At 44.4% G+C, this 14203-nt stretch overlaps 1 protein-coding gene across 2 annotated transcripts in view; it reads left to right on the top strand.

Annotated features, from left to right (window-relative positions):
• Positions 1–14203, top strand: part of RGS14 (regulator of G protein signaling 14) — a 152271-nt gene that overhangs the window by 16921 nt on the left and 121147 nt on the right. Inside the window, exon 1 of one of the 2 annotated variants that reach the window (XM_068277102.1) lies at positions 13023–13184. The exons of the other annotated variant lie outside the window; for it this stretch is intronic. Within the exon in view, the coding sequence (XP_068133203.1) occupies positions 13140–13184 (45 nt within the window). The 5' untranslated portion in view covers positions 13023–13139. Of the gene's footprint in view, positions 1–13022; positions 13185–14203 lie in introns of those variants that run through there. 2 annotated transcript variants of the gene reach the window in all.

Below are 14203 nucleotides of genomic sequence, written 5' to 3'. Positions count from 1 at the left end.
TCCCGTAGCCCTGCTCGCCGGATGCAGGCTGCTGCAGGAAGGAAGAGGATCGTGGCAGCTGAGCTGCGCGCCACAAGGAGGTCGGAAGAGGAGGAGGTCGGAACAGGAGGTCTTCTGACTAGGTGAGTAAATGGGTTTTTCTTTTCTTTTTCAGGTGGTGCTGCTGATTGGGGTCAGATCTGATAACGGTTGTGCATATTGGGGTCATATCTGATAACGGTTATGCATATTGGGGTCATATCTGATAACGGTTGTGCATATTGGGGTCATATCTGATAACGGTTGTGCATATTGGCGTCATATCTGATAACGGTTGTGCATATTGGGGTCATATCTGATAACGATTGTGCATATTGGGGTCATATCTGATAACAATTGTGCATATTGGGGTCATATCTGATAACGGTTGTGCATATTGGGGTCATATTTGATAACGGTTGTGCATATTTGGGTCATATCTGATAACGATTGTGCACATTGGGGTCATATCTGATAACGATTGTGCATATTGGGGTCATATCTGAAAACGATTGTGCATATTGGGGTCATATCTGATAACGATTGTGCATATTGGGGTCATATCTGATAACGATTGTTCATATTGGGGTCATATCTGATAACGATTGTGCATATTGGGGTCATTTCACGTGTTTTTTGTTCAAATCTGCTCACATTACGTGTATTTTCTTGAGAAAACCTGCACATTTATGTGAATTTTCTGGGGAAAGGGTCACCAAAACTTGGGCCCTCTGTATTTGCGTTGCACTTTTAAAGGGAACCCGAGGTGAGAATAATATTGAGGCTGCCATATTTATCTCCTTTTAAGTAATACCAGCTGCCTGGCTGCCGTGTTGGTCCTCTGCCTCTAATTCTTTCAACCATAGACCCTGAACAAGCATGCAGCAGGTCAGGGGTTTCTCACAATATTGTCAGAACTGACAAGATTAGCTGCATGCTTGTTTCTGGTGTAATTCAGTTCACTACTGCAGCCAATAGATCAGCAGGGCTGCCAGGCAACTAGAATTGTTTTAAAGGAAATAAATATGGCAGCCCCCATATCACTCTCACCCTGGGTTCACTTTAAATTACAGTTAGCCCTGCCCTCATCTGGTCATGACCACGCCCATTTTTTCACCACGGCGCGCTTCGCATGCCGCAGGTTGTAGCCACACCCATTTTTTTGCCGCACCGCGCATCAGCTCCCCCGGAAATTGGTCCAGCACCTGCATAGCACCCCCTAAAAAAAATTCCTGGAGTCGCCACTGTTATTCAATGAATTACTCTCCTGAGTTTTCTCCTAGAAAATAATTTTTCATCTTCTTTTTAAAATAGCGTTTCAGCACTTTTCAATTGAAAAAGTACCAAAGGGTGCTTGCTGTTGGTTTAAAAGGCAATTTATTGACAAGGGGGTAAATGCAATTAAGTTTTTCTACTGAGTTTTCCCCTAGGAGATTATTTTTCATCTCTGATTTAGCATACTTTTTCAGCACTTTGCAATGGAAAAAGTACCAAAAAGTAGGTGAAAAAGTACTGTCAAAATCATTTTGAGTATTTTTTTTTTTGCTTGCTGGTGGCTTAACCACTTCACCCCAAAGCGGTTTTTACCCTAACGGACAAGAGCGATTTTCACCTTTCAATGCTCATGCCTTTCATTTGCCAATAGCTCAATCACTACTAATCACAATGCAATGATCTATATCTTGTTTTTTTCACCACCAATTAGGCTTTTTGGGGTTGATATTTGTTTTCAGTAATTACTTTATTTTCTATGCATTTTAACCACTTAAGGACCGGGCTATATTTCAGAAATCTGTGCTGCGTGGGCTCTCCAGCCCACAGCACAGATCAGCAGGCACACAGGGCGATCAGACTTCCCCCTTTTTTCCCCACTAGGGGGATGTCCTGCTGGGGGGGGGGTCTGATCGCCGCCGGGCTCCTCAAAGCCCCCCTCTGCAGCGATTCCCAGCCTCCCTCTCTTTCCCTCCCTCCTCTCCTCTCTCTGGGGGGCCCCGGATGAAGATCCGTCCGATCTCCTTTACGCCGCTGCTGCGCAGCAGCGCCGTATGATGTAAACACAGGGGATTTCTTCCCCGCGTGTTTACATTTCGTCTGCGAGCCGCGATCGGAGGCTCACAGGCTGTTCATGGAGACACCCTCCGTGAACCGACATGGAAAGGCCGCTCGAAGGAGAGACCGTTTCCATGTAAAACCACTTACGACCTGCCGCCGCCTATCGGCGTTAGGCGGTCGTTAAGGGAAAAACAAAGAAAAAATTAAAAAATACACTATTTCTCCAATTTCATCCCCTATAGTTTTAATATAAACACTGCTACTGTACATAAAACCCACACATTTTATCTGCCTATTTGTCCTGGTTATCACAAGATTTTAATTATGTCCCTAGTACAAAGTATAGTGACAATACATTATTTGGAAACAAAGGTGTATTTTTTCTATGGTGTTTTTTTTCTCACTAATCTCACGTGCATGCGCTCGTGAACGCACGTGCACGTGCGGGAGCTCGCTCATGCACACGCACAGCTGCAGCAGCACTGTTTGACTTATAAAAACGTCCTGGAGCCGTTAAGAGGCTCTAGCAGGACGTTTCTATGAGTCTGGTTGTCATTAAGTGGTTAAAGGATACCCGAGGTGACATGTGACATGATGAGACAGACATGTGTATGTACAGTGCCTAGCACACTAATAACTATACTGTGTTGCTTTTTTTCTTTCTCTGCCTAAAAGGTTTAAAAATTAGGTATATAATTGACAGTTTCTGTCTGGTTCGGGCCTGGGAGGTTAGATACAATTGTTTATCTCATCAGTTTTTTTTTTCACCTCAGATGTCCTTAAGAGTATTTTATTGACAAGTGTGAAAATATCACCTAGGAGAAAACAAATATGAAAAAGTGAATTGCATGTGGGCCCATATCTGAACTCTGCCTTCCCCTCAGTGTTTCTAGCCACTACACAGCTAGTCCCATGACTCACCACACAGTTTAAAGCTGTCAGCAAGTTTTCCTCACAGGAGAACTGTCAGGCTTGCGAAAAGTAGTTATGATCGGTTATTTTCTTTATCCACAATAAATACCCCTTTAATCTCAACATCACTTTCAGTAGTAGCTGGATATTAGGAAATACACCATCTCTTCAGTGATGAGGTGATAGTCGAGGATTACCTACAAAATATGCCCCAGCCTCAGAGGATTTATTTTTTTTCCATATGAGGTTTAAGACTGGTTATGTTCAAAAACCAAAAACTAATTATTGTAATTTTGCATTTTAATGAAAAAATGCCAGGCAAGGTAATTTTATAGCCGAGATAGGCCACACATCTACTCTCAAGAATGGCTTCAAAAGAAACTGTCATGAAAATAATGCAATCAATAAAATTGCTTATTTTTTTTTAAATATTAACTTATAAAGTATTTAGTAGTTTGCCTACGTCTCCAGTCCTGTCAGGTGCAGCTCGACGGAATGTTCATAGAGAATTTCGAAGCCAGTGAAAATAATGCCTGGTTTCCCAGAATTTTCTGGGGGGAGAATTCTACATACTGTAGCTAAACAGCCTACACTGGAAGGACAGGGCTACATACCAATATATAGCAATATACTGTATAGCAATATATAGATATAAGAATTGTTTCTGATTATGAAACTAGGAAAATTACTGTAAAAGTAGGTATCCTGAATAAGTTACTGCATTCTACTATATGTCACTCAGTGCTGCTTGCTTTCAGTTTAGTTGGGGAGCACTATTCAAGTCTGTGCTGACCTCTTAAAGAGAAACTATAACCAAGAATTAAACTTCATCCCAATCAGTAGCTGATACCCCCTATGCCATGCGAAATCTTTCCTTTTCACAAATGGATCATCAGGGGGCTCTGTATGGCTGATATTGTGGTGAAGCCCCTCCCACGGTCCTGACAGTTTCCTGTCTGTGAACCTCATTGCAATGTGGGAAATAACAGCTGTTTACATCTGTCTCCAACTGCCAAAAAAGCAAGCAGCATCTCCTTCCACTGACCTCACCTGCCAGCAGTAAAAATGTCACCATGTGGTAAATGTCAGAATGTAAATCAGGGAGAGGAAAGATTTTACAATGGGAAAACACTGACTAAATCATTTATACATAATTGTAAAAATGAAGCACTTTTTATGACATTATTTTCACTGGAGCCTCCAATTACAGCCATTGCTATCAGTGAGTTAGTGTAATATCTTTTGCATTGCCACTGTCAACTAATCAGAAGATAGCAGTCTTATGAGGAACATTGCTTCACATAGCTGTGGTATTCTTTGTTGCAAAAGTCATCAGCTTTTTATAATCCTGCAAACATTTATTTCTGCAAACTGCCACAATGAGCAGAGATGACAATCTGCCACCGCTTTATAAACCGGTCACCAGTATTTGCCAATGACTGTGTGTAGCCTTCCATTCCCCAGAAAGTTTGCAACCATGGTAACAGCGCCTTGTTTGGACTACAAATTAAACAACTTGCTGCATGAATAATTAGCTTCCGAGAACAGAGAATTCTGCATAGCATAAGTTTCTACTAGGTACTCTTTGGCATTGCTGCGCCACATAAACGGTCATGCCGTCTGGTACCGCACAGCATGTCTTTGGTTATACTGACAGAATCCATACCTTCCAACTTTTTGAGATGAGAAAGAGGGACACCACCTAAGCCACGCCCCTGCCACACCCCTGATCTTGCCCTTTCGCACCCCTAGTCACGCATACCATAAAGATTTCTTTAAAAAAATATGTTATTTTATAATTCAAACCACTCTGGTCCTTTCTATCCTGGTTCATTTTCCTTCATATTAACATTTTAAAATTCGTAATATATCAATTTTAAAGGTTGGGAATAAAGTTTAGAGTCATTCAAACACATTTTTTTAGTAGAGATATATATATATTTACATAGAAAGAGGGACAAAGTCCTGAAAGAGGGAAAAATGAGGAGGGAAGAAGGACAGAGGGACAGGGCTCCCAAAGAGGGACTGTCCCTCCAAAAGAGGGACAGTTGGGAGCTGTGAGAATCTGCCACTCTGCTAATGCATAGATGTGAACGTACATTACAATATAATGGCATCACGTTTGGTATGCGATTTTATTATCCGTTGCAATGCAACGTGCCAGTGTGAAAATTGCTTAAGATAAAAACAAGTAGGAAAAGTAGAAGCCCACACTTCCTCCTTGCACATCAGTAACAGAGAGGAACACTTCCAGTGGGGCTTTCTTTCCTGTGTGTCATTTGATTAGTCATAATAATGATTTAATGGCAGTGGACACATTGGAGTGTAGCCCGCAGTGACTCACAGTGATCTTATAAGAAACCTAAAGTGTTTTGATCATTTGAAGAAATGATCTCATCATCATTATTTTAGAGGGAAACCTCCTGAGGCTTCCCACATCCTCCTTAAAGAAATACTGTAGGGGGGGTCGGGGGAAAATGAGTTGAACTTACCCGGGGCTTCTAATGGTCCCCCGCAGACATCCTGTGTTGGCGCAGCCACTCACCGATGCTCCGGCCCGCCTCCGGTTCACTTCTGGAATTTCAGACTTTAAAGTCTGAAAACCACTGTGCCTGCGTTGCCGTGTCCTCGCTTCCCCTGATGTCACCAGGAGCGTACTGTGCAGGCACAGACCATACTGGGCTTGTTCTATACTCTCCTGGTGACATCAGCGGCAGCGAGGACACGGCAACGCAGGCGCAGTGGTTTTCAGACTTTAAAGTCTGAAATTCCAGAAGTGAACCGGAGGCGGGGTCGGAGCATCGGTGAGTGGCTGCGCCAACACAGGATGTCTGCGGGGGGACCATTAGAAGCCCCGGGTAAGTTCAACTCATTTTCCCCCGACCCCCCCTACAGTATCCCTTTAACCACATAACGACCGCCCCCAGCCGATGGGCGGCGGCAAAGTCTGGGCCCAAACGACCGCAATACGCCCATCGGCGGGGGCGGCTGCGGGAGTGGCTATGCGGCGATCGCGTCATTCGTGACGCGATCAGCCGCCGGGGACTGGCTCCGCCCCCCGTTCGCCGTAACCCGCCGGCCGTTCGGAAGCGCCGGCGGGTTACTGGCATCCGGATCGCCGCTGCAACAGTGTATAATAGGCTTTGTAATGTATACAAAGCCTATTATACTGGCTGCCTCCTGCCCTGGTGGTCCCAGTGTCCGAGGGACCACCAGGGCAGGCTGCAGCCACCCTAGTCTGCACCAAACACACTGATTTCCCCCCCCCCTGCCCCCTGATCGCCCACAGCACCCCTCAGACCCCCCCCTGCCCACCCCCCAGACCACTGTTTGCACCCAGTCACCCTCCTAATCACCCATCAATCACTCCCTGTCACTATCTGTCAACGCTATTTTTTTTTTAAGTCCCTAATCTGCCCCCTACTCCCTCCTGATCACCCCCCCACCCCTCAGATTCTCCCCAGACCCCCCCCAGACCCCCCCCCCCCGTGTACTGTATGCATCTATCCCCCCTGATCACCTGTCAATCACCTGTCAATCACCTGTCAATCACCTGTCAATCACCCGTCAATCACCCCCTGTCACTGCCACCCATCAATCAGCCCCTGATCTGCCCCTTGCGGGCAATCTGATCACCCCCCCACACCAATAGATCGCCCGCAGATCCGACATCAGATCACCTCCCAAATCCATTGTTTACATCTATTCTCTCCTCTAAACACCCACTAATTACCCATCAATCACCCCCTATCACCACCTGTCACTGTTACCCATCAGATTAGACCCTAATCTGCCCCTTGCGGGCACCCAATCACCTGCCCACACGCTCAGATTGCCCTCAGACCCCCCCCTTATCAATTCGCCCGTGCAATATTTACATCTGTTCTCCCCTGTAATAACCCACTGATTACCTGTCAATCACCCATCAATCACCCCCTGTCACTGCCACCCATCAATCACCCCCTGTCACTGCCACCCATCAATCAGCCCCTAACCTGCCCCTTGCGGGCAATCTGATCACCCACCCACACCAATAGATCGCCCGCAGATCCGACATCAGATCACCTCCCAAATCCATTGTTTACATCTATTCTCTCCTCTAAACACCCACTAATTACCCATCAATCACCCCCTATCACCACCTGTCACTGTTACCCATCAGATTAGACCCTAATCTGCCCCTTGCGGGCACCCAATCACCTGCCCACACGCTCAGATTGCCCTCAGACCCCCCCCTTATCAATTCGCCCGTGCAATATTTACATCTGTTCTCCCCTGTAATAACCCACTGATTACCTGTCAATCACCCATCAATCACCCCCTGTCACTGCCACCCATCAATCACCCCCTGTCACTGCCACCCATCAATCAGCCCCTAACCTGCCCCTTGCGGGCAATCTGATCACCCACCCACACCAATAGATCGCCCGCAGATCCGACATCAGATCACCTCCCAAATCCATTGTTTACATCTATTCTCTCCTCTAAACACCCACTAATTACCCATCAATCACCCCCTATCACCACCTGTCACTGTTACCCATCAGATTAGACCCTAATCTGCCCCTTGCGGGCACCCAATCACCCGCCCACACCTCAGAACGCCCTCAGACCCCAGCCCTGATCACCTCGCCAGTGCATTGCTTGCATCTATTTCCCCCCTCTAATCACACCTTGAGACACCCATCAATCACCTCCTGTCACCCCCTAGCACACCTACCCATCAGATCAGGCCCTAATTTGCCCCGTGTGGGCTCCTGATCACTCGGCCAAACCCTCAGATCCCCCTCAGACCCCCTTCCGATCACCTCCCCAGTGCATTGATTGCATCTATTTTCCCCTCTAACCGCCCCCTGAGACACCCATCAATCACCTCCTGTCACCCCCCTAGCACTCCTATCCATCAGATCAGGCCCAATACATCCTGTCATCTAAGAGGCCACCCTGCTTATGACCGATTCCACAAAATTTGCCCCCTCATAGACCACCTGTCATCAAAATTTGCAGATGCTTATACCCCTGAACAGTCATTTTGAGAAATTTGGTTTCCAGACTACTCACAGTTTTGGGCCCGTAAAATGCCAGGGCAGTATAGGAACCCCACAAGTGACCCCATTTTAGAAAGAAGACACCCCAAGGTATTCTGTTAGGTGTATGATGAGTTCATAGAATATTTTATTTTTTGTCAAAAGTTAGCGGAAATTGGATTGTTATTGTTTTTTTCACAAAGTGTCATTTTTCACTAACTTGTGAGAAAAAATAAAATCTTCTATGAACTCACCATACCCCTAACGGAATACCTTGGGGTGTCTTCTTTCTAAAATGGGGTCACTTGTGGGGTTCCTATACTGCCCTGGCATTTTAGGGGCCCTAAACCGTGAGGAGTAGTCTAGAAAACAAATGCCTCAAAATGACCTGTGAATAGGACGTTGGGCCCCTTAGCGCACCTAGGCTGCAAAAAAGTGTCACACATGTGGTATCGCCATACTCAGGAGAAGTAGTATAATGTGTTTTGTGGTGTATTTTTACACATACCCATGCTGGGTGGGAGAAATCTCTCTGTAAATGGACAATTGTGTGTAAAAAAAATCAAAAATGTGTCATTTACAGAGATATTTCTCCCACCCAGCATGGTTATATGTAAAAATACACCACAAAACACATTATACTACTTCTTCTGAGTACGGCGATACCACATGTGTGACACTTTTTTGCAGCCTAACTGTGCTAAGGGGCCCAAAGTCCAATGAGTACCTTTAGGATTTCACAGGTCATTTTGAGACATTTGGGTTCAAGACTACTCCTCACGGTTTAGGGCCCCTAAAATGCCAGGGCAGTATAGGAACCCCACAAGTGACCCCATTTTAGAAAGAAGACACCCCAAGGTATTCTTTTAGGTGTATGATGAGTTCATAGAAGATTTTATTTTTTGTCACAAGTTAGCGGAAATTGATATGTATTGTTTTTTTTTTCACAAAGTGTCATTTTCCGCTAACTTGTGACAAAAAAAAAATCTTCTATGAACTCACCATACTCCTAACAGAATACCTTGGGGTGTCTTCTTTCTAAAATGGGGTCACTTGTGGGGTTCCTATACTGCCCTGGCATTTTAGGGGCCCTAAACCGTGAGGAGTAGTCTAGAATCCAAATGCCTCAAAATGACCTGTGAATAGGACGTTAGGCCCCTTAGCGCACCTAGGTTGCAAAAAAGTGTCACACATGTGGTATCGCCGTACTCAGAAGAAGTAGTATAATGTGTTTTGGGGTGTATTTTTATACATACCCATGCTGGGTGGGAGAAATCTCTCTGTAAATGGACAATTGTGTGTAAAAAAAATCAAATAATTGTCATTTACAGAGATATTTCTCCCACCCAGCATGGGTATGTGTAAAAATACACCCCAAAACACATTATACTACTTCTCCTGAGTACGGCGGTACCACATGTGTGGCACTTTTTTGCACCCTAAGTGCGCTAAGGGGCCCAAAGTCCAATGAGTACCTTTAGGATTTCACAGGTCATTTTGCCACATTTGGTTTCAAGACTACTCCTCACGGTTTAGGGCCCCTAAAATGCCAGGGCAGTATAGGAACCCCACAAATGACTCCATTTTAGAAAGAAGACACCCCAAGGTATTCCGTTAGGAGAATGGCGAGTTCATAGAAGATTTTATTTTTTGTCACAAGTTAGCGGAAAATGACACTTTGTGAAAAAAAACAATTACAATCAATTTCCGCTAACTTGTGACAAAAAAAAAAAATCTTCTATGAACTCACCATACATCTAACGGAATACCTTGGGGTGTCTTCTTTCTAAAATGGGGTAATTTGTGGGGTTCCTATACTGTCCTGGCATTTTAGGGGCCCTAAACCGTGAGGAGTAGTCTTGAAACGAAATTTCTCAAAATGACCTGTGAAATCCTAAAGGTACTCATTGGACTTTGGGCCCCTTAGCGCAGTTAGGGTGCAAAAAAGTGCCACACATGTGGTATCGCCGTACTCAGGAGAAGTAGTATAATGTGTTTTGGGGTGTATTTTTCCACATACCCATGCTGAGTGGGAGAAATATCTCTATAAATAGACAATTGTGTGTAAAAAAAATAAAAAAATTGTCATTTACGGAGATATTTCTCCCACCCAGCATGTGTATGTGTAAAAATACACCCCAAAACACATTATACTACTTTTCCTGAGTACGGCAATACCACATGTGTGGCACTTTTTTGCGGCCTAACTGCGCTAAGGGGCCCAAAGTCCAATGAGCATCTTTAGGCTTTACAGGGGTGCTTACAATTAGGCACCCCCCAAATGCCAGGACAGTAAACACACCCCACAAATGACCCCATTCTGGAAAGTAGACACTTCAAGGTATTCAGAGAGGAGCATAGTGAGTCCGTGGCAGATTTCATTTTTTTTTGTCGCAAGTTAGAAGAAATGGAAACTTTTTTTTTTTTTTTTTTTTGTCACAAACTGTCATTTTCCGCTAACTTGTGACAAAAAATAAAATCTTCTATGAACTCACCATGCCTCTCACTGAATACTTTGGGATGTCTTCTTTCCAAAATGGGGTCATTTGGGGGGTATTTGTACTATCCTGGAATTTTAGCCCCTCATGAAACATGACAGGTGCGCAGAAAAGTCAGAGATGCTTGAAAATGGGAAAATTCACTTTTGGCACCATAGTTTGTAAACGCTATAACTTTTACCCAATCCAATAAATATACACTGAATGTTTTTTTTTTTATCAAAGACATGTAGCAGAATAACTTTCGCGCTCAAATGTATAGGAAATTTTACTTTATTTGAAAAATGTCAGCACAGAAAGTTAAAAAAGTCATTTTTTTGACAAAATTCATGTCTTTTTTGATGAATATAATAAAAAGTAAAACTCGCAGCAGCAATCAAATAGCATCAAAAGAAAGCTGTATTAGTGACAAGAAAAGGAGGTAAAATTCATTTAGGTGGTAGGTTTTATGACCGAGCAATAAACCGTGAAAGCTGCAGTGGTCTGAATGGAGAAAAAGGCTCTGGTCCTTAAGGGGCGAAAAGACTGTGGTCCCGAAGTGGTTAAGACCAACACCGCTGCCCAGCCAGAACCCTCTAAAAGTTTGCGTCCATACTCCTCTTTGTGCTGAGCTGATGATGGGAAGGTGGCTCACTCCCCTCCCCTAGTGCCTCCCTCCTGTCTTACCTATGCAGAGACCCGATCAGAGTATAAATGAGAGGTTACTTACCTGGGTCTCGGCATTCCACTGACCAAATCTTTCTTTAGTCAGGGGCACCTCTAGCTACCTGATACTTGGGTGCACCTCTAGCTGCCTAATACTAAGGATAGCACTGGCTAACTGTAGCTACATATGACGGGCAAGGGTAGTAAGGGAGAAGTGATTGCTGAGCCAGCCAGTGCTCTTGAGGAGCGGTTCGGCCGGTGTTTGTAGGTTCATGGAGGGCGAAGTTTAGGCTGGCAGGACATGTGCCTATAGGCTCCTGTCATGTAAATCAGTGTCTGGATTTGAAACAAGCTTATGTGCTTTGGGTCCTACGGGAGAAAAGCGCTTTACAAATGTTTTGTTGTTGTTGTTGTTTCCTCCACCTACGTAGTATCTAATTTTTTTTCTTCTTGTCACTTTCAGTTCACTTTAAATAACTCCCAACTGTATAGTTTTTTAGGGACTGGCATTCTTCCTCTGATCCCCCATAAATGAGTAACAGCTTTTAGATTAGTTTTTTTCCTCTTTTTCCCATTTCTGAAAGGAGCACTATTGTAAAAAAAAAAGTTAAGCAGGTAAAATCTACCGTAACAGAACCGACAGGGGACATAGGGGATTCTCAGAGCTTTCTTTGTTTGCAAAAGCATTTCCTGAATGGAAATTTTTAACAGCCAAAATTGAAAAATACCAGCCAGCCTCCCTACTCACTTGCACACTATTTTGGCAGTTAGACTAGGTGGCCACTAATGATCCAATCTTTTTCATCCAATCTTACCATTTCTATGTAATATAAGGTAACTGCCTGAAGTGTCAATTCAGTATATTCACTCAATTTACCCTTATACTAAATAGATTTGGTAAGATTGGATGAAAAAGATTGGATCATTAGTGGCCACCATTAGCAACTGCCATACAGGTTTGTTGAGAAACTGTTTAGCATTTCTTCTCAGATTTGGTGGCTGCTTGTTTTTACTTCATTAAATAATTAAAGAAGATCTGTAAGATAAAAAAAAACCTCTGGGGGATACTTACCTCAGGAGGGGGAAGCCTCTGAATCCTAACAAGGCTTCCCCGTCCTCCAAAGTGTCCCGGCAATCCAGTGCTGTGACCCCCCGAACAGCGGCGAGGTAAATATTTACCTACCGTGATCCTGCGCAGGCGCACTAGCGGCTGTTTGTTGGGGCTAAGGTGAAAATAGCTGAGCCCGATCATATCTGCTCTACAGCGCAGGCGCGGGTCACTTGTGCCTGTGCAGTAGAGCGGATCGATCGGGCTCAGCTATTTCCACTTTAGCCCGAAGAAAAAGCCGCTACTGTGCCTGCGCAGGATCGTGGTAGGTAAATATTGGCAGCGCAGCCACAGTCCCTGTCAGGATTTGTCAAGGAACTTTCGGGGAGCCAGCGTTAGATTCCCCCAGGCTACAGAGGACAGGGAAGCCTCATTGGGACCCTGAGGCTATCCACTCCCGAGGTAAGTATCCCCCAGAGGGTTTTTCTTTCTTACAGAGTCTTATAACTTTTGTATCTTAAACAAATGAATAACATTTTCAGAACTTCCCTAAGAAATAAGTCAGTTTAACAATAACTTGTATGTACAGAATCGGGGATAATCTTGTAATGTAATCTGCAAGGTAAACTTCCTTTAAGAGTAGAAAGGAAATGAAAGACACAATAGAACTAGGACCACCTGCTGCTCATATAGCTGACTTAATGCAAACTTGCTATACGTCACAATGACAATATTCATGAAAAAGGAATAGTATTTCTTCATCTGAAGATAAGACTTCCTGCTGTGGTTATGTTTCCATAGCAACACTTCCTGTGGCTTTGATGGAAAGCGGTAGTAGTCTTTTGAGGATGCTCCGGACTGATAGGGCTGGGTGGTGCTATTTTCTTGTAGTGCCATCACCCTTTACATATGAGAAACTTTACAGACAATGACTGAGAAATGCCTGGAAAAATGAAGCACCTGCAAGTTCCTAATGGCAGGCTGGTAAGTGCTATACTTCCACTGGATGTCAAGCCAACCAATCAGCAAAAATGTGTTCACGATCAGAGGCTGTAGTATCTTTATCTTGCACCATGGTTCAGTTTGTTGAGCTAGTAAATACTTGTATAGTGCAGGAGCTGCTCTTTAGTGATAAGGTCATTCTTGTTATTAGCCATTTAGTTATATATAGAGTCATGCACATGTGATAACTCTCTTAGCTGTAGTTTTGTTGTTATCTTCTGATTAAAACTTGTACAAATATACAGCAAAATGACAATGATCAAGGTAAACCCATGAGGTACGTGGAGATGTAAGCTTTTCACCACTCCAGATGATCATTTCTCATTGTTGCAAGCAATAAAGGATGCGTTATTTCATAGCATGGAAGATTGTTACAGCATGCACATAATTTTGTCCATGTTATTATTTAGGAACGCACTGATTCGCTGCAATGCAGAGATGTTAACATTTAGTAACGCATTGCGTTCTTGCGAAATGTACCACACAGAGGCCCACTTGCAATGAACTTTTTCTCATGAGTTTTCTCCTGATATTTTCAAAACCTGACAATAAAATGCCCTTTAAACCACCAACAAGCAAGAAAATACTGAGAATAATTTTGAAAGTATTTTTTCAACTACCTTTTTTCTCTTTTTAACTACCCTGGCGTTCTATTAAGATCGCCAGGGCGGCTGTGGGAGTTTTTTTTTTAATAAATGCATGAAAGCCCACTAGAGGGCGCTCCGGATACGTTCTTCTGATCGCCTCCGGCGGCCAGAAGTAACACGGAAGGCCGCAATGAGCGGCCTTCCGTGTTTCGCTTACCTCGTCGCCATGGCGACGAGCGGAGTGACGTCATGGACGTCAGCCGCCTCCGATCCAGCCCTTAGCGCTGGCCGGAACTTTTTGTTCTGGCTACGCTGGGCTCAGGCGGCTGGGGGGACCCTCTTTCGCCGCTGCACGTGGCGGATCGCCGCGCTGCGGCGGCGATCATGCAGCACACGCGGCTGGCAAAGTGCCGG

Source organism: Hyperolius riggenbachi, chromosome 3 (assembly GCF_040937935.1).
Source record: "Hyperolius riggenbachi isolate aHypRig1 chromosome 3, aHypRig1.pri, whole genome shotgun sequence".
Lineage (NCBI taxonomy): Eukaryota > Metazoa > Chordata > Amphibia > Anura > Hyperoliidae > Hyperolius > Hyperolius riggenbachi.
This window is presented reverse-complemented; position numbering and strand designations above follow the sequence as displayed.